General features: G+C 35.6%; 1 protein-coding gene and 1 long non-coding RNA gene across 4 annotated transcripts in view; one reads left to right on the plus strand and one right to left on the minus strand.

The window, feature by feature from the left end:
• The window catches only part of LOC141514352 (uncharacterized), a 29,120-nt gene extending 15,282 nt beyond the window's left edge, over window positions 1–13,838 (plus strand). Inside the window, exons 3-5 of one of the 3 annotated variants that reach the window (XR_012476009.1) lie at window positions 4,451–4,556; window positions 10,174–10,251; window positions 12,732–13,838. This is a non-coding gene — a long non-coding RNA (uncharacterized LOC141514352). Of the gene's footprint in view, window positions 1–4,450; window positions 4,557–6,008; window positions 6,197–10,173; window positions 10,729–12,731 lie in introns of those variants that run through there. The other 2 variants (XR_012476007.1, XR_012476008.1) reach the window with 2 other exon arrangements.
• LOC141514351 (myosin-2-like) overlaps window positions 1–20,633 on the minus strand; it is a 125,739-nt gene that overhangs the window by 85,251 nt on the left and 19,855 nt on the right. Inside the window, exons 26-38 of the mRNA XM_074225119.1 lie at window positions 20,212–20,601; window positions 19,979–20,105; window positions 18,293–18,411; window positions 17,924–18,120; window positions 16,110–16,293; window positions 14,936–15,101; window positions 13,984–14,108; window positions 13,244–13,552; window positions 12,916–13,119; window positions 12,700–12,825; window positions 10,132–10,302; window positions 9,909–10,013; window positions 9,052–9,147 (exon numbers count right to left, since the gene is read on the minus strand). Coding sequence (XP_074081220.1) covers window positions 9,052–9,147; window positions 9,909–10,013; window positions 10,132–10,302; window positions 12,700–12,825; window positions 12,916–13,119; window positions 13,244–13,552; window positions 13,984–14,108; window positions 14,936–15,101; window positions 16,110–16,293; window positions 17,924–18,120; window positions 18,293–18,411; window positions 19,979–20,105; window positions 20,212–20,601 — 2,319 coding nt within the window. The remainder of the gene's footprint in view (window positions 1–9,051; window positions 9,148–9,908; window positions 10,014–10,131; window positions 10,303–12,699; window positions 12,826–12,915; window positions 13,120–13,243; window positions 13,553–13,983; window positions 14,109–14,935; window positions 15,102–16,109; window positions 16,294–17,923; window positions 18,121–18,292; window positions 18,412–19,978; window positions 20,106–20,211; window positions 20,602–20,633) is intronic.

Here is a 20,633-nt window from a genome sequence, read left to right on the forward strand (position 1 = left end):
TGTTTTGCTGGAGTAAGAACACAGTTTATATTAGATAACCTACATTTTTAGTAGACATAATCAGAATAGTTTTATTCTTTTCTCCAGCTCAATTTAGAATCTATATATTGAAAAAAATGAGATAGATTGGTGGAAGCTAACCAGAATTAGGGTTTGATAAGACATGGGTGACAGGAAACAGGGGCAAAGGAATCAAGAATAGAGGGCAGTAGCTGGGGCAGCTAGGTGGCACAGTGGATATAGAGCACCAGTCTTGGAGTCAGGAGTACCTGGGTTCAAATTCACCTCAGACACTTAATAATTACCTAGCTGTGTGGCCTTGGGCAAGCCACTTAACCCCATTGCCTTGAAAAATCTAAAAACAAAGAATAGAGGGCAGTATAGATGAGAATTAGCAAACTAAGGGGTCAAGATTAGGAAGGGAAGAGTTGGGGTGATAGGAGTTTATGAGCACATGCTGGCTGTTTGACCAGGACACTACTTTCTCAGTGAACCCAGAGAATTTTGTAAGAGTTGAAGACCTACATTAATTAGTATAGGGAGTTTGCTCACCTGGAAGTCTCTAAGTCAATAAAATTTCACTTCTTGATTAGCTGTCCATCAGGTCAAGAGTGTTTCCCTCAATGCCCATCAACTGGGGAATGGCTGAACAAATTATGGTATATGAATGCTATGGAGTACTATTGTTCTATAAGAAATCATGAGAGGTTGAACTTTAGAGAAGCATGGAAAGAACTGCATGAACTGATGCTGGGCAAAGGGAGCAAAACCAAAAGAACATTGTGCACTAACAACAACATTGTGAGTTGATAAACTATTATGGATACAGCTCCTCTCAGCAGTTCAGAGATAAAAGACATTTTTGGGAGATCTGTTATGGATATGTCATTCACATTGAGAGAACCCTCTGCCCAGAATCTGAATTATACTATGTTCAATTTTTAAAACTTCTTTGATGTTTTTCTTTCCTATCTTACGGTTTTCTTTATTTTCCCTTATTCCTAATTCCTCTTACACAAAATGACTAATATGTAAATATGTTAAACATAAATATACATGTACAGTTTTTACCAAACCATTCACTGTCAAGTGATAGAAAAATGTGTAACATAAATTTGCAAATGGGTGAATGTTAAAAAGCTACCATGGTATGTCATTGGAAAAATAAATTAAAATATCATTTAAAAAATACTTTCCTCCCAAACCGTTTAGCAGCCTAATTTGGGTTGAGTGCTTAGACTGAGGTCTTACTCTGTCTCTCTTCCCTTTTAAAGCCTACAACAATTACATCAGATCATCATAAAGGTTTGGTAGTATTCTTCTGTGCTGTTATAAGCACTGGTGCCATATTTCAGGGCAACCCAGCTTTTGCTGCCTCTTTGACCCTCCTAACCATGGTGGATGCAAAAAGGAAGCAACAGGTGATTTGAAGAAATACTATTTAAATTTATCTTTGGAAATAATGCCTGAAGTGCTTATCTTCCTAGGGGAAGTGACATTTATTTAACTAGAAATTAATCACAAAAAAAGAATAATTCATCTCACTGGGATAGATTCTTATTCTAATAGACAATTAAATGGGAGTAAATATTTTACCAAGTCAAATCAAATCAACAAATAATTATTTGCCATGTAGGTTCTATGTCTTCTGCTAAAACAGAGTACTTCAGATCTCTGGTTCTGAATTGCCATCAAAGAAATTTAAATATCATAGTTGGAAAAGAAGAGACCTCATATTCCATCCAGTCCATGCTCTCTCTCATTTTACAGATGGAAAAAGCTGAGAAAACTTTGTGTTCCAGGCTACACAAGTAATAAGCAGTAGAGGAAAGATTTCAAATGAATCAGGAGACTTTTTCTTTGTCTCTTTTCACTTCATTGTGATTCCCTTCATCCCTGGTGACTGGTGAAAGACCTTAATGTGAGAAGAGAAAGTCTTAAGGTCTGAGATCTTTTGACTCTGAAAGACATGCCTTGGTCCTTGACTTTTCATTTGTTCTTTTCCATTTTAGGTGAAGGTAGTGGAATCTCTATATTTTAGAGTTTCAAAGGTCAGTAAAGGAATTAGGTCATATTTTGCATCTAGCAATATGGCAGGACAGGTTTAGACCAGCATCTTATAGCATATATATATATACTCCATAAGTTCCAAATAAATCTATAACCTGTCTATAACTCATATCAAAAACAAAAAAAAAATTAGAAAAAGCAGAACAGAAAAACCCATTTTCAGTGATGAATAGGGGAAGAATTCACAAGAGATAAAGAAGATCAAGGAGATAAAATACACAATTTCAATTATATAAAATTGAAAATTTTCTTCATAAAAATCAGTGCAAGGCAAAATATTTTTGCAGCAAGTTTCTCTGCTAAAAGTTTGATATCTGAGATATACAGGCAACTGATTCAAAATCATAAGAATAAGAATCAATCTATAATAGATGTGAAAAGGCAATTTGTTAAGAGAAAAAATCCAAGTAAGCTATCTATAAAAATTCCAAATCATTAATAAGAGATATATAGTGATATATATATATATATGAGAAAACAATTATGAAGTTCTACGTCACTCACATTAGATTGACCCTGATGACAAAGAAGAAAAATGACAATTGTTAGGCTATGGAAGAATGGGAAGACTTATTTACTGTCTGTGGAATTGTAAATTAATACACATCTGAACTTCTGAAAAACACTTTGGAATTATAGCACAAAGTTACAAATCTGGATATCCTTTAACACACTGGTGCTGTTAGTAGATCTATGCCATCAAAAGATCAACCAAAAAAAAGAACAGCTTATAGCTACAAAGATATTTTATAGTAGTATGTTGTACTTTGAATAGTTGTACAAATTATGGCATATGATTTAGAAGCTTTCTATTATCCTTCAAATTGCAAATCTAAGATCATATAAAGTTTCCTTTCCTTTTATTTTTTCCTTTTTTCCTTTTATTTTTGATCTTCAAAGTATTTTTCATCATAGATGACTTTCTTTCTTCAGTGAAGATTTCTTCATATGGTGAAGCAAGTAGAAATTAGTCTAGCCAGGCCTGAATCTTCCCTAGGTCTTTTACAAAGTTCTGCTGATCATTAGGTCTATCATGATCATCGCCCACCCCCTTCAGGATATAAAATAAAGGCTGAAGTGACATTCTTAGGAACACCAGTTATATAATAAAAGTATAAAGAATGGTTGGGTGAAAAGGAGAAAGAGATACTGAAAATAGCTTGGAAACCACCATTTATAGCTATTACTCAAGACTTTTATTAACTATATCTTATCTGTGCTTATTATTCTAGTTTGTCCCCTGTGTTCCTATTTTTAAAAATCTTCATGGAGTTTCTAGTATAACTGAAATAATATTGAATTCAGAGTCTGAATACCTGGTGTGAAAGCATAATTTGGCTACTTACTACCTGTGTGATGTGGAGCAAGCTATTTCCTGTCTTTAGGTCTCAGTATCTTTATTTATAAAATGTAGGGGTTATACTAAATATTCTCTAGGTTCTCTTCCACTCTTAAATTCCATGATCTTTGCTCTCCTTCTGCTAACCAAGAAAGGAGGGGAACTTTAATCAATTCAGAAATAGACCTAAAGTTAGAGAACCATTGGAGGAAAAATGAGTGTTGACAACAACAACCAAAAAAAAAAAAAAGAAGGAAATAAGAGGATCAATCTCTGGGGTCCAGAGACAAAAGGGAGGAGGTCTATTAATGGCCACCAGTTGTGACTTCTTTTTTCTCGTGACCATGAAAGCACAAAACATCTTGAATAAAAATAGCCTTTGCCATATGGGGGTTACTGTCTCATGGTGGCATGCAGACTGGAGGCAGGCTAGCTCCTAGGAATGTCTCAGCATTGCTGAGGGTAACTAGATCACAGTTCAGGCCCAGAAAGTTGTCTTCAAATCCCTTCAGTCCAGGGTTGTTTTTAGAAACAGACCATTTGTAGGGTATAAACAGACCATTGCACGTTAGACAGATTCTTTGCTCCACATTCTCAGCTGCTGTGATGATCCAGCCTAAAAGAAATTGAAGGTTGACCTCCCCAGCTGGTGGAAAACTTCAAACATTAGTTTTCTCCCCATAAGGACTTGTTACTTTTTTAGAACCAGTATACCAAATGTGAACATAAAGGGAACTGTCAATCAAAAGTCAAGGCATCTTAAAACCACTCCCAGCAAAGAAGTTGTTCAGAAGCTTGTTTTCCATTTCCTCCAAAACTGTAGTGTTTGACATCTCTTTTTTAAAAAACTCAGAGTTCTATAAAAGTATGTTTAAGTGTGGCTATTCAAAAGCGATAATAGAAACAGCTTTTATATGAAAAAAGAACAAAGGATTGAGTCAATATATTCAAAAACAGGCATTAAATTTTATCTAGTACTTTTACTTATTTCTTTTTCTAACTTTATCTTTTTTCTTTTTCTCTAACTTTCTTTTTCTCCAGGATTTTCTACTTCTTGACCACCTACTATTTAATCTCTTGAAGCTTTGTTTCCAAGATAGGGTTCCTGTTCTATTCTTTAATTGCAACTCTTAATTCCTCATTCAAGGTTAGTGCTGTGTTCCCCCACACACACACTTAAAAACAGTGAGCTTAGTGTCTTGTTAATCAGCAGTGGAATTCTATAGAATAGAGAATTATAGCTAGAAAGGAAATTTTAAAAAATTAATTTCCCATTGACTTTATCATAAAGGAGTTATTCCTATAGGATAAATTTTCTCCTAGTAGACACATCCATGGGGAGCTTCCAGAATTTAGATTACTGCCTTTTCCTTCATTTTGAGAATTCATACACACACATATACACATACATATATATATGTATGTATATGTATATAAATAAAATGAATAGATCATAATAACACACTGGATTGTTAGGTGGCATATCATATGTTCTAGTCTGAAATTTCAGTTGGAGGATTTAAGTTTTCAGTAAGTTGTACATTTTCTTTTCTCAATTTAAAAATGTTATGATTTAATTTGTATAATTTAAAACAAGAAGATATCTTTGCTGTTGTCTTTTATGTACATATCTTCATTAAAATGCAGAAAGTAATTTTTTAAATGACTGTTTTGGCTATGGACCAATTGGCCTGAGGGTCAATAGTCTTTTAGTGTGATTTCTGACCTTCAAGTACCAATGATAATTCCGGGTCAGGAATTCATTTTATTTCTCAAATTACTTTATTATACTGTTGGTTGAGACATTAAAAAAACCAAGTACCTAGAGATAAGTATAGGGGTTATGTGCTATATAGAGATAAGGAGTCAGAAGACCTAAGTTCTAATAACATCTAAGCTACTTTTTTAATCTTCATAGATAGGGGATAGGACCTGGATCTATGATTTCATTGTCATAGGGAACATTTCAGGATGAAGACTCCCTCTACCAATGTAGGCTGGCATGTTTTTTGGAATGTAGAGTCTTAGAGAGCTGCCTAAAACATTGAGAGTTAAGTGATTTTCTCAGTGTTATATAGCTTGGATGTGTCCTAGGTAGGATTTAAACCTAGGTATTCTTGGTTCCCAGTCTGGCTCTTGATGAATTTCATCATACTACCATCCATAAACACTTTTGATAAATGTAACTTTTGGTAAATCAATTCCTCTCTCTGACCCTCCATTTCCTCCTTTGCAATATGGATTTAATAACACTACATTATCTAAGATACAGGACTGTTATGAAGATAAAGCAAGAAGAAGCAGAAAATAACTTTGAAAATTAAAATATGCTAGTATTATTGTTGTTGTTGTTGTTATAGACAACTTTGACTTCCTCAATATGTAGATTCATACAAAGAATGATCTCATTCCTATCCTGAAGGCAGAATTCAAGAGAAAAATAAACTTTCTGGTTTGCTCCTATGGATTTTCCAATATGCTTTTCACCTCCTTAACACATATATGAAATGACCTTGGTGCTAGAGGTATATTTAAAAGACTTTAATTTTAGGGTTTTACACAGTCATTCTCTCCCTCTTTCCTCTTCCTTTTTTTGAAGATCTGTCATGGAGGAGAACAAGGCTGATGTACAGCTTAATCCATATTGGAAGAGATGGGGGAGAAGAGGATTTGATACTTGGTCAAAAGAAACAATTGACCTAGCACCATCAACAATTCTACCAGTTTCCTTTTCTTACCTTCTGGTTCACTCCAGAGGCAGGCCTCCAAGTTATAGGAATGATAGAGTTTGAGTACAAGTACATATACTTACAAATATATATATATATATATATATATATATATATATATATATATATATATATATATATATGTATGTATAGGTACATGTCCTATGAGTTCTTACTTGCTAGACACTTTCTTACCAATGGAAAGTAATATTGGAAAGACATTTCAATTGCAAGTTAATTTTAAATTGTCCAGCCCCAGTAATACTTTCTTGATTGGAAATATGCTAATTTTCTTTTTAAAAAAAATTTTATTAAATTGCTATTCTGACCAACAGCTGAGGGTGATTATTTTAAGTGAGATAGTTTCAGGACCTCCTTTCAGTGTAGTTAATAACTCCCTGTTCTAGAATTAGAGAGGCAAGGAGAGGAGAGGGGAGGGGAGGGGAGGGGAGGGGAGGAGAGGAGAGAGGAGAAGAGGGGAGGGGAGAGGAGAGGAGAGGAGTAGAAGGAAGGGGAATTCTTTTCTACCCTGTTTGCTGAAGCATTAGTATCCCCAAAAGAATAAAGGAAGATGAAAGTATATGACTCATCACTGCTGAGGATAGACTCTATTGTATTCATTTTAATAGGAGACCCATGTCTCTGTCTACCAGTAATTGTTCTAAAAATCTAAGAAAAGAAGTATCTATCTAAGCCTCACCAAAGTAGAGGAGATGTGCTAGATGAACTTTAATTCCTCTTTCCACTCTCAATTTCTATAGTTCTCTGATTCCATTCATTTTTACCTGTTGTTCCAGACTATAAGTTTTCTAGGGAATATAGGAGGAGCTGACAGCAAGGGAAACAAAACTATGGCAGAGGAAAAATGACAGAAAATGAATTAAGATTCTGAAGTATCTAGGTGGGACAGTGAATAGAGTGCCCATCCAAGAGTCAGAAAGATATGAGTTCAAATCCAGTTGCAGATACTTAGAAGTTATGTGACCCTGGGCAAGTCACTTAACTCTGCTTGTCTCAGTTTCTTTATCTGTAAAATGAATTGGAGAAAGAAATGGTAACCCAATCCAATACCTTTACAAGAAAAGCCCAAATGGGGTCATGGAGAGTCAGACATGACTGAAACATTTGAGCAGCATGAATCAAGCAAGATTGGGGTAGGGAGAAGGGTATAAAACTTGAAATTGTGTCCTTCCTTCAGGGAAGTAAGGAAGGTCAGTGGAATCTTGTGGAATCTTAAGTATCAGTGATTCAAACCAGTCTATAATAATGATAATAACATGAGAATATGAAAGTTTTCAAAGTAGTTTCACTGACTCTTAATCTTCTCAACGCTGTGATAGATAGGTTATGTAGCTGCTATCCTCATGCAACACTACAGGCTCCTTTGACTCAAGAAAGTATTGACTAGCAGAGACATCAACATAAACACAAAGGTCTCTACATTATTCAACCTCTGGGTGGGGGAAAGGATAGAGTAAAATTACCCAAAAGTGAAAGCAGAGAATAGTTTATTATGTGCATGTATATACAGGTGAGAAAAAGTCACATGGCAACTACAAGCACACATGATTAGGAACCAGGGAAATATACATTTTGCATAGTTTCTGCCCAGCTCCCAGAAGTAGATCACTCTTCACTTTCATGTACTACCTGGAAATGGTAAAAAAAAAAAAGTCTTTTTTTAATCCATATCAGATATTACTGCATCAATCTGCTACTAGACCCACACTAAAGACACCTTCATGGATTTACATGCCCATATTTCAATATGACAATTCAAAAACATTTTGTGGTACTTATGTTTACTCCTATATACACAACTTCAGACACTTAATTATTTGGAAACTCTGTCCCTAAAAATTCTTTGGGAAGGTAATAAAAAATAAGTTAGGTGAGTAAATAAAGAACTGAATTTTTTATCAAAAGTGACTACAGTTATCCCTACCACATCATGATTTTCCTGACATATCATTATATCATAGGTTGGCAAAAGACATTAAATGGGAATTTTGGGGGAGTTTTTCAGAAGTCACATGCAAAGGTATACAAATTACACAGAACCTATGACCAAATACTTAAATCCAGATTTTATAGTAAGGTACTATAAATACCCTATAAAAGAAAAAGGGCAACTTTGGACCTCTTCTCTAGTATTAAAAGAGGATCAATTTTTTTCCAGATCATGGAGGCACCATGCCTTTAACCCCTGTGATATGTAAGGGATAACAGTATGTCACAAATTTTTTAAATAAATTTTCCATTGATTTCAATTATAAAATAAATAATATTTTAAAAATGAAGAAACCACCCTGCCCCCAGTAGGCATGTCCAACTTTGTTCCCTGTTGTCAGCTTGTTCTCAATCTTCCTGGTCCTTTCAACATCAGAGGCACTTCCCTCTGGCTAAGACCTAAATATACAGTATATGAGCTGTATGAATTATTAGAAGTGGGCAAAACCAGACACCCAATTCTCTGCTTTAATGAATACTCAAAATATGCTACCTAGAGACCAAGGAGAGGGAAAGTTTAGTGGGACAGTACTGGTCTTCTCTTCTTTCCCTTTGGAGAAACTCTTCAAAATGGGAACTTAAGCTTCCTTACCCATATTGCTACCCTTTGTCTCACCAATTCCTTCTAAGAGTATTCTTCAATGTCAACTTACTCTGGTAGAGGTAAAATCTCGGGTCTTAGCTCTTAGCTTATTGACTTGAGACTCTGCAATATCTGCTCGTTCTTCAGCCTCCTCCAACTCATGTTGAGCTTTTCTGAATTTGGAGAGATGAGCATTAGCTTGTTCATCCTGAAATGAAGCAGTCAGAGGAGATAAAAAATATGGAGTTGGTTTTAACATGTCTCTTGTGAGAATTAAGGAGAGTCTGCCAATTTCTTAAGATAACTGTTGTCTGACTTACAGCCTCCTCAGCTTGTCTCTTATAGGATTTGACTTTCACTTGGAGTTTATCCACTAAATCTTGTAATCTTAGCACATTCTTCCTGTCTTCTTCACCCTAAAAAGATAAGACAACTTAATAAGCTTAACAAAGTATTAGATAGAGCAATGGTGAATATCATTTGAAAGAAATACAGAGCAGAAGTACTATGGGGCCAACTCTCCCTAGTTCTAGCTGCCATAATAATCAAAACAGAAAGATTCTCCACATTTGTTTCTACTAGTTCTGACAACTTGTCACCTGATGGGACCCAGTAAAATCTGGGCTATATTTAGTAAAACGTAAAACTGACTATTAGCTCTCTGCCACCATTCAATCACTCAAAAGTCATTTTTAAGAGTCTTCACTATCTAGACACTAGGAACACAAGGACAAAAATGAAGCAGGTCCTGCCTTCCAGAATTTGCCAAGGGAGAAAACATGTTTGTATAGGTGTCTATGTCTGTGTCTGTATCTATATCTGTGTCTAGGATTTTATATGTGCATGCAAAACATATACAACACAAATACAAGGTAATTTGGCAGTGATGTCATTAACAGCTAGTTTTATGAGGGAAATCCTCACAAAGAGGAGGTGCTTGAATTGAGCTTTGAAAAAAAAGCTAAGGATGTGCTAAAGAACAGTCACATCATATAAACCCTTATTTTCTAAATCCCCATAGGCATTTCTGCTTTTCTGATCTCCTTTTCGCTTTTTTCTTTGCTTCTAACTTTTTTCTAAGACATTCCTAATTTTGTATTTTGGGAGAGAAAATGCTGAATTTCAAGATATCAGAAAAGGTAAAGCAGGAAAATATTTTATTTTTCCCCCCACTTACTTGATAAGTCAGCTCTTTGACTCGCCGTTCATATTTCCTGAGCCCTTTAACTGACTCTGCATTTCGTTTTTGTTCTCCTTCAAGTTCACACTCTAATTCTCGGATCTGGAAAACAATTGAGAATAGTTTTCAGTAATAATACAGACAAAAAAAAGAGCAGGAGGCACATTCCCCAACCCCTTTACATCTAAAAGGAAAAGTTCCATTTTGTTCTGATAGGTACCCTTGTCTCCAGTTTCTGAATCTGCTTCTTTCCTCCTTTCAGGGCCAGCTGCTCAGCCTCATCCAGACGGTGCTGTAAGTCCTTCACTGTCTGCTCCAGGTTCTTCTTCATCCTTTCTAGGTGGGCACTGGTATCCTGCTCCTTCTTCAACTCCTCAGCCATTATGGCCGCCTGGCAACATAAGTTACATTCACTTAATACCACATGCTTATAAAGGATTTCAGGTTTTATAAATCTGTCCTCATTATGAAGAAAATAGATAGTACCATATTTGAGAAAGGAAGAAAGAATAAAATAAATGGAGGAGGGAGAGAGGGCAGCACCAGATCTAAGAATAAGATCTAGTGCAACAGAGACCTTGGCAATGAAAAATAGATAATTAATAAGAATTTACATATATATATATTATAATATGGATCTGTGAGTTCTTTAGTGTAAAGAAATCCAGGAAAAGCAGTTCTCTGTCACAATACAATGAGTAATTATTTTACAATGCATAGAATTAGAAGAATGCAGAGATACTGAAGGGACAAGTGACTTGTTCAGGGTCACACAGCTAGTATGCTTTAGAAGCAAAACTTGAAATCTTTCCCAGAATATCTCTCTCCCTATTCATTTTCCAATGTTTCCTCTCAATATATAAGCATGAAATGGGTGCTAGTTAGGAAATTTACTGTCAAAGAAAAAAATTGATAGTTCAAAAACATTTTAAAATAATTATGATTATAATTTTAAAGTATATTAAAAAAACAAAATCTTTAGTCCCTAAAATCTCAATTAAAGACTGCTTTTCCATTTCCTTAAGTTATATTCATTTGGTTCTTTTAAGTATATATTCAGGGTATTATTTAGTTCGATCATTGTTTAATTAAAATAGTGAAAGGAAATAAAATTATCAATTTTACATAGGAAACAAATACGAAGAGAATAATTTCCATTAGCATGACAGTGCCAAATTACTATTAAATTGCCAAATTCTGGAAGAAACAGAATCATAGACTAGATAGCACCTTAAGAGTTCAGTCAACCCAACTTTCTTATATAGATTAATATTCTGAGGCCCAGGAAAGTGAAATGATCTGTTCCTATTCTCAAGACAAGTAAGAAGATGGACCTGAGACTAATCTGGCATCCTCTCTATTCTATCATGGGATGATTATCATTACACCTTCAAAATGTAAAAAACAAAAGCCAGACCTTATAGGAAGACTTAAAATGTTGTATAGATTCTTTAGGAATGTGTCAGGGGAGCACTTGATTTCTCCATACATTATCCCTTGACTAAAGCAGATTAGCATGGACCCAACTAGATGGAATCAGAAAACTCATATTTCCTGAGGAGCCTCCATAGGATCTTTTTAGATATCCCAAGATAAACCAGAAAGGATGAAAAGTCATACAAAACTCGTAGTAATGAGATCATAGACTTATCAAAGTATTGAAGAAGTACAATTATAATCAAAATTTATTCTGTATTTTCCAGTTGTGGGAGGGGAAAAAGTAGTGGTGGTAGTGGTGGTGAAAGTGTCAAGGTCAATGTCTGTTTCAGCAGTTTTGTTTTTGTAGTTTCTAATTTGAGTGGGAAAATCAATAAGTTACAATGATTTACAGAGAGAAAACAAAAACAAAAACAAAACACATAACTGAAGAGAATATGAAAGTTCAAGGATAGAGATGTGTCCGTAGTGAATAATGTCTGAAAACTTGAAAATAGATAAGATATTCCCAGAGATATATAAAAAAGAGAGGTGGATCTAATGCAAAACAGACATAAAAGCTAGGAAGACTATCAAAATGAAAGTAAAAGAGAAAGAATGCCAGCTGAACGTTAAAGAACAACAAATTGGAGGGAAAAGTTCTTATTCTACCCCAGAGAATGATATCAAAGCTAGAGGTATATAACTGGGAATAGGGAGAACAATATTTTCCCTAGGATGTTGGACGATGCTTAGGTAAGGAAGGAAAGTGAGGATGGTTGTAAGTGAAAATGATAGCAGTTGATCTCAATTTTGCTTTTGCGATAAATCAAAAGAAGAAAGAATGGAAAGAAGCAGAACATAATTGCTTCTCCTTTGTCACTCTCTTTGGTATCGTGTTGCTACATATGCAACATTTTTCAACAAGAAGGAAGGACATAACCTGATCCAGAGATATAAAGAAGAGGAAAGAATATTAACAGAAAAATGCCATTGACTACATCTAATTATGTATATATTCCTTAGATTATTAAGAACCAGTTCTAGTGATGCTTTAATAATCTTCCTTTTAAATGATGAGGCTGCCAGTTTAGTGGGTGTAGACTGGACTTGGAGATAGAAAGATTTTGATTCAAATCTTGCCTCAGAAGCTTATTAGCTATGTACTCGAGCTAGTCACTTCAACTTTTTCATACTCAATTTGTAAAATGGGGATAAAAATAACCCCACATTTGTAGGGTGGTTATGAGAATGAACTGATATAACATATGTAAAGTGCTTTGCAATTCAGCATACAAAATGCTAGCTACTATTAGAATACTTGGCAATTGAATGGAGAATAAAAATAAGCAATTACGAAAAAAATACTTACATCTGTTATGGCTTTCTTTGCTTTCTCCTCAGCATTTTTGGCATCCCTACTGGCATCCTCAACCTCACTTTGGAGTTGGGTAACATCTGTTTCAAGCTTCTTCTTTGTATGAATGAGGCTAGTATTCTAATATAAAGAAAAAAAATCAATTCATCCTTTGTGTCTAATTAGCCTTGTGTCTAAGGCTTCATCTCCTCACTCTTTCATTTTACTTACCTGGGTGTGTAGTAGTTGCACCCTCTCATTGGAATCTAAGAGCTCTTGCTCAGCCAGTTTCCGAGCTCTCTCAGTCTGTTCCAAAGCTGCACGGAGTTCTTCCACTTCCGCCTGCAAAAAGTTGGCTCTGCGTTCCACGATGGCAAGCTGTTCTTTCAAGTCCTCCTGGCCTCGGAGAGCATCATCCAGATGCAGTTGGTTATCCTGATCAGAAAGACAAGAAAGTTGGTCTTAGACGAAGAAGTTTTAGGATCTTGACCACGATGGCCCAAGATCCATAATTTTATGAATACTGTGCCTGAGTTACACCAGAGGGTGCATCTCTAACCTTGAGCTGTCCTTGCACATTCCGGAGGTGTTTCAACGATTCAGCAGCTTGACGATTGGCATGGCTCAGCTGGATCTCGATTTCATTTAAGTCTCCTTCCATCTTCTTCTTTATCCGGATGGCCTCATTTCTGCTTCGCACTTCTGAATCGAGGGCACTCTGCATGGTCTCTACGGTTCTCTGATAGTTTCTCTTTAACTGTTCAATCTCTTCATCTTTCTCTGCTATCTTTCTATCAATTTCCGATTTTACTTGAGTCAGTTCAAGTTGAATGCGGAGGATTTTAGCCTCTTCATGCTCAAGAGCTGCCTTTAAATGTAAAAAGAAAAAACAAACTTGTACCAAGGCTAAATCAGAGAACATATTTGAGGCTAGCAAAGGCCCCACTAAATATACCATCTACAATTTCTGTAATACTTGAAACTTAGTGTCCTAGTTTATTTTAAGCATAATCCATGTTTGTGAGTATTTACTAGCAAAGATAATAAATCTCATATTTGAGATCTTTTATTTATGGAACAGTTTTCTTAAATACCTTCAGAAGCAATTCTTTGATATTATTCAAAGGGTAAGAAAGATTATTATTATGGTTGTTTGACAGAGGATTAAAGATGAAGATAAGGGATATAAGGAAAAAATAGATATCCCAAAGAAATAAAAATAGAAATCTTAAACCTAATCCAGGGCTATAATCCATTCACACTTTATTTCCCTCTGCTTTTCTTAACACCAAAACGTACCTCTGCTTCCTCAAGAGCCAGTTGTATATCAGCTTTTTCCAACTCAATCTGCTTTCTTGATTTCTCAAGTTCGTGGATTGTTTTGCCATTTTCAGCAATTTGTTCAGTAAGATCTACTATCTCCTCTATGAAGTAAAAAATGGATATTAATTAAAATGCCTAGAGTTCAAAAGATTTTCTCAAGTATTAAATCTGAAGTTTTCAAAGGATGCTAAGTAACAGAGTGGATACAGTGTTGATCCTAGAGTTAGGAATCCTCATCTTCATGAATTCAAAACTGTCCTCAGTGAGTCTGAGTGATCCTGGGTAAGTCATTTAACCCTGTTTACCTCACTTCTTCACTTATAAAATGAGTTAGAAAAGGAAATTGCAAACTATGCTAGCATTCTTGGTAAGAAAATCTCAAATGGGATCACAAAGAATTGGATATAATTGAAATGACTGAACAACAACAAAATCTGAAATTCTACCAATATAGTTTTGAGGTTGAAAAACCAACACAACTATGTAAAATGATAAATGCCTCACTAAGGAATTAGCCATGTTCTCACTGAAATACATACATACATATATATATATATATATATGTATGTATGTATTTCAGTGATAATTCAAGGAGAACATGTTTTAAATTGCTTTCATATTCCCCAGCAGCAGTCAGTAAATACCCTACACCCAATTAAGCAGCAATAAATACTTCAATAACTAGGATATTAGATTCTTCCTAAAGTCAAGAAACTGTGTATGTACAAACTTCATTGATGGAGAATGAATACCTATCTGTTTAGTGGTAACTATAGAGACATATTCCTTTGTTCCCCTAGTGGTATCCCTGGAACTGCTCAGACAGTTTGAGTTCATCCTGGGTCAGCACAATTCCACATTTTAGTACAGTAGCAGAAGCATAAAGGCAGGAGTTTCCACAAAATATTCCACATTAGCTAGAACTTACGCTCTAGGTTCTTATTTTCTCGCTTCACAGTTTCCAACTGATCTAAGGCTTCCTCATAAGCATTTTTCAATTTGAAGAGTTCAGTGCTCAGTGAGCGTGACTCCTTTAGAGCTGCTTCCAACTCAACCTGACTTTCCTCACATTTTGTCTTCCATTCAGCCAGAACCTGAAAAAAGCAAAGGTGTACTGAATTTTTCACTCCATTATCTGGATAACAGACTTTTCTGCTTTGCTCTTCCAGTCTCTGCAACCATCAGTATGGAGAGGCAATGTCAGAACCAGACTTGCCATTTTCTCTCTTGCTTCTCTTTATCCCATTCTGTGGAAGAGCACAACCCATAACATCACTATCTCTGACAGATCAAGACTTTCCTCCTTCCCATCTCTCTAAATATTTGTATAAGTAATCAGTGACTTTTGATATATCTCTCATATTTAAAATTATTTTATGGGCCTTTTTTGTTCATATATATATATATATATATATATACAGAGAGAGAGAGAGAGAGTCAGAGCAGAGAGAAAGAGAGAGAAATACAGAGGAAATTTGTTGCCTGTGACTATTCTTTTATTATTGAGGAAACTAGTTTTCAAATAAAAATTGTTTCATTAGTGGATTTTAAATGAGCATATTTGATTCTGTTGATGGGGAGTTTTCCACATGAAGTTTCTGATCAGATTTTCAGCAGTTCTTTTTACTATCTATTTAGCTTCAAGCAGACCAGAAAGAGGATTGAGAAAATCAAAGACTCATATATCTAGAAGAAACATTAAAATCATACAATCAAACCCCTTCATTTTACAAAGGAGGAAAACTGTCATTCCATTAAGTAAATTTCCCAAGGACCTGTAAGAACCAGGGTTTGAACTTGGGTTTGCTGACTCCAAATCTAGCACTCTTTCTACTAATGCCTCTTAAAAGTTGTTTCAAATTGAACAACACAATATAGTTTGGAAACATCTGCATGGGTAGAGACAATCTCAAATAGAAACATAGTATGGAAGTGGTAAGGGATTTTAAAGATCATTTCATCAAAACTGAAGACTGGAGGAGGAATGAGACTTGTTCAAGGTCATACAGCTGGGTGACAACAGGTACCATTTATCCTATCTCCCAAACCGGCATGCTTTCTTCTATGCCCCACTGCTTATACCCTGGGCCTTGATAAGGTACCTTATCAAAATTCCTCTGTTTTTTGTCCAGAGCAGCTGCCATTGAATTGGCTCTCTCAACATCTATTATAAGGTCCTCCACTTCTCCTTGTAGCCGCTGCTTTGTCTTTTCTAAGGAAGCACACTTTGCATTCACTGCTTCAACTTGTTCCTCAGCATCTTGAAGGCGCTGAGCAAGTTTTTTCCTTAAAGAATAAGAGTCAAAAGCAAAATCTATTAGAGTTTCAAAACTTTTAAAACATATTTATTTAAATAAAGTCAAGAAACATGGATGCTAAATGCTAGGGATTCAAAGGTCCTCAAGGTATTTACAATCTCATAGATTCATATTTAAATTTGGAAGATATCTTGGGGGCATTCCATTTTCACCTCCTCATATTAAACATGAGGAAATTATGGGCTATAGTGGGTGAGTGACTGGTCCAAGGTCACACTAGGAAGTAATCAACAGAGGTAGAATCTCAATCCAAGTCTTTCAACTTCAATGTCACTGCTCTTTCCACTATAACATGTCACCTTTCATTAACCTACTGCTTATGCATTTTCCCCTAACATCTAATTATTCCATAATCACTAAAGTATCCTTTTTCTTTTCTTTCTCTCTTTATTTCTTTCCTTCCTCCTTTCTTTGTTTCTTTCTTTGTTTCTTTGTTTCTTTCTTTCTTTCTTTCTTTCTTTCTTTCCTTCCTCCCTCTTTTCTTTCTTTTTTCCTTCTTTCCCTCCTTTCCTTCTTTCCTTTTTTCTTTCCTTCTTTCCTTCCTTCCTCCCTCTCTCCCTCCCCTTTCTTTTCTGGCAATCAGGATTAAGTGACTTGCTCAGGGTCACACAGCTAGTAAACATTTGAGGCTTGATTTTAACTCAGGTCTTCACTTTAGGGTCAATACTGTATCCACTGTGGCACCTAACTACTCCTTAAAGTATGTATTTTCTACAAAATATTGCTGTGAATGAATAAGCTATATTTTGTCTCCAGTGATGATCAAAGTTCTTTATCTTATTGATGGAAACTTATGAAATATCAGCTACCATTTTATAGTATAGTAGAGGAGAATAGAAAGAATATGTTTCATTAGCACTCTTAATTTCCAAAAGCAAAATATTTTATGCACAACTGATTTGAAATTTAGCATAATAATAGGATATTTATATAGCACTTAGAGATTTGAGAAGTGCTTTATTTAATTTGGTTTGTACAACAATCCTTTGAAAAAAGTACTATTCTACCCAGGATCCCATAGCCAGAAATTGCTTTCCCACACTATTCAGTACTCCATTAGATGCCTGGGGAAGATGCAGGAGTTTAGGAACAAGCTATGGTAGATATTGGTCCTGCATCTTCCCCAGACACAGCTGGACTATATTTCCCTTGAAAGGTGACAAAATTATGACTGTAGTGGCTCTACCCAGGTCGGAACAGGGCTCAGACTATTTCTTCCTTGGGCTCTGCCTCTTTTTATAGGGTTTCTTGGTCTTTTATGAAAATAAAAGGTCCCATTCACAGAACATTAGTGCCCTTCGGACTTGGTAGATGTCTGAGATGACCACCACCCTGTCTTGCTGACCAGATGCGTGTCCATACGGAGACAAAGGAGACCATATCTACCTGTGTAATGTGTTACTGTATAGCCTTTCTAAGTTAGGACTGAGTAAAACTTCTTTTATTAACTGGTTAATGACCTCTTAGTATATTATTTAATCTCACTACTGGATGTCAGTATCTATCCATTTTAGTGGAAAATTTTGGTAGATATTGGTTATACCACAGAGGGATTTTTTAGAATGTTAATTCCTTCAAAAACAAACACTATTTCTTACTTGGCCTCCTCCAGTTCTTCTGTTCGCTGAATAGCATCTGTCTCATATTTGGTCCTCCACTGGGCAACCTCACTGTTGGCCTTGGACAATGCCCTTTGTAGTTCAGCCTTGGCTTCTTGCTCTTCTTCGTATTGTTCCCGTAACAAATCACAATCGTGACGGGAAGACTGTAATCCATGGGCCAGAGCATTCTTGGCCTAGGAAATAAAGAACAAAGAAAAGACAGAATGGATGGAGATAAAAACATTACTACCATTTGAAGAATTCAGTTTTGATTGTTTCTGTAAGCTATAGAACTTTCTTATTCTGCTGGTGATAAAAGAAAATGTAGAGTGGTAGGTAAGTATTTCTATAGAACATAGTGTTTACCTTGGTCTCTTCCTCCAACTGCCTCTTGAGTTCTTCAATTTGTTGAGTGAATGCCTGTTTGCTCCTTGAAAGCTGTGATACAATACTTTCTTTTTCTTCTAGCTGCCGACTCAGTTCGCCTGTGATCCAAGATGGAGATGGGGGAGATAAAGCTCTTTAGTAGCAACAAACTGCTATTAAGTATTCCCATATGCCACTCTGCTGGTTATTAGAGATACAGATATAGAAGCATTAGTAGATACATGGTTCTTGACCTTATTAGACATTATTTTGTTGGTGAGAAAGTATATTTTCATAAATAATATCAAGTAACACATGCTAAAGTGCCAAATGATATTATGTTTTATAAAAGCCATTGTAATGACTTTAATGAATCTACAATTTTTGGTTATGGCAACTGTGGTTGTGTAGCAAGTTAATTTACCTGGTGGCAATGTATTCAATCTGGAAAGTTATATTTTACCAGTGAAAGGCATTAAAAGCATTTAATTCTATCCTTGTTATTTCAAGTTCAAGGATTGACTACCTTTTCTACGTTACTTTTTCTTCAATGATTAAATCAATCAACAATATTTATTAACAATATTATTGACACCTACCACATTTTAGAAATGGTACTAGGCACTTGGAATATAAAGAAGAATGAGTCCCTTATTAAAAACAAGGGTCTTTTCTTTGGGATGTCATGTTTTCCTTATATGAATAAAAATTCTCTTTATAATCCCCATTAAGAAAAAGACGCAGAAAATGAATCACTCAATTTCACTAATGGTAAAATGGAGGAATGATGAGGTCTCAGAATCAGAAGGTCTATGTTCCAGTGCTAATTTTTTTGACTCACAACGTGATTTGAGACATGTCCCTTATCTCTCTGGATTTCAGGATACCCAGTTGTAAAATGAGGAAGTTGGGGCTAAATGAGGTTTAGATTTCAAAACTCTAGGTTGCTATTATTTGTTGGACAATTGTTCTGTTCTATTTTCTCCAGAATTAACTTCATTTTTTGGCAAATTCCTTTATGAACTGTTTCATATATCCTTCCTAGAAATGAACTTCCTTCTGGGAGGATTTACATGAACTGATGCTGAGTGAGATGAGCAGAACTAGAAAAATATTGTACACCCTAACAGCAACATGGGGTTGATGATCAACCTTGATGGACTTGCTCATCCCTTCAGTGCAACAACCAGGGTCAATTTTGAGCTATCTGCAATGGAGAATATCATCTGTATCCAGAGAAGGAATTAGGACTTTGAACAAAGACCAAAGATTACCATCAAAGTAGGGGGGGAAAGCATTATGTTATAATGTAATTTTACTATCTCATACTTTATATTTCTTCCTTAAGGATATGATTTCTCTGTCATCACATCCAACTGAGATCAATGTAACATGGAACTAATGTAAACACTAACAGAATGTCTTCTGTGGGGGTGGCAAGCAAGAATGGGGGAAAAATTGTAAAACTCAAAATAAATAAAATCTTTCTTTAAAAAAAAGAACTTCCTTAGACTTATTGTCCTTGGTGAGAATCAACCCTGCCTTTGAGACTTTGATCTCATCATTTGGTGATAGTTTTCATTGAATCTGAACCATTCACTGACATAAACTTGGCTTATTTTGAAAAATATTTAATCCAGTCTCAGATCTGAGTATTTCATTTTCTACTTTTTGTCACATCCTCACCTGATTCGGTCTGTAAACGAGCCTTTTGAGCTGTCAGCTCATTCAAACTTCTTTGAGTTTCTTCTGACTTGTTACGTGACTCACTTATCTGGTCCTCTAGTGTCCGACAAATCTTTTCTAGATTTGCCTAAAAAATTGAGAAAACACAGTCATTATTCTGCTTACAACTGAATCAACATTTGAGTTTCCAATTAATTAAAAGTTTTTGATATTGATATTCAAAAGAAAAGTACCTTAGATTTAGAGATGCTTTCCACATTACTAGCAAGGTCATCAATCTCCAACTTGAGTTCACTCTTCTCCTTCTCCAACTTCTGTTTGACCCTCTGTAGGTTGTCAATTTGCTCACTGAGTTCAGCTGCACTATCTGCATGCTTCTTCCTCAAGGTGGCAACCATAGCTTCATGCTGTAGAGTGGCCTCTTCGAGGTCTCGACGCAACTTCTGGAATTCTGTCTCTCGCTTCTTGTTGAGTTCAATTTGAGTTGAGGTGACACCTCCAGCCTCTTCCAGTCTTTCACTTAGTTCCTCTAGTTCTCGGGCATAATCACTTCGTTGCTTTTCTGCCTTTGCTCGAGTGGCCCTCTCTGCTTCAATTTCCTCTTCCAACTCTTCAATTCGAGCCTGCATAAGATAATCATTCCATGTTCATGATT

Source organism: Macrotis lagotis, chromosome 2 (genome assembly GCF_037893015.1).
Source record: "Macrotis lagotis isolate mMagLag1 chromosome 2, bilby.v1.9.chrom.fasta, whole genome shotgun sequence".
In the NCBI taxonomy this organism is placed as follows: domain Eukaryota; kingdom Metazoa; phylum Chordata; class Mammalia; order Peramelemorphia; family Peramelidae; genus Macrotis; species Macrotis lagotis.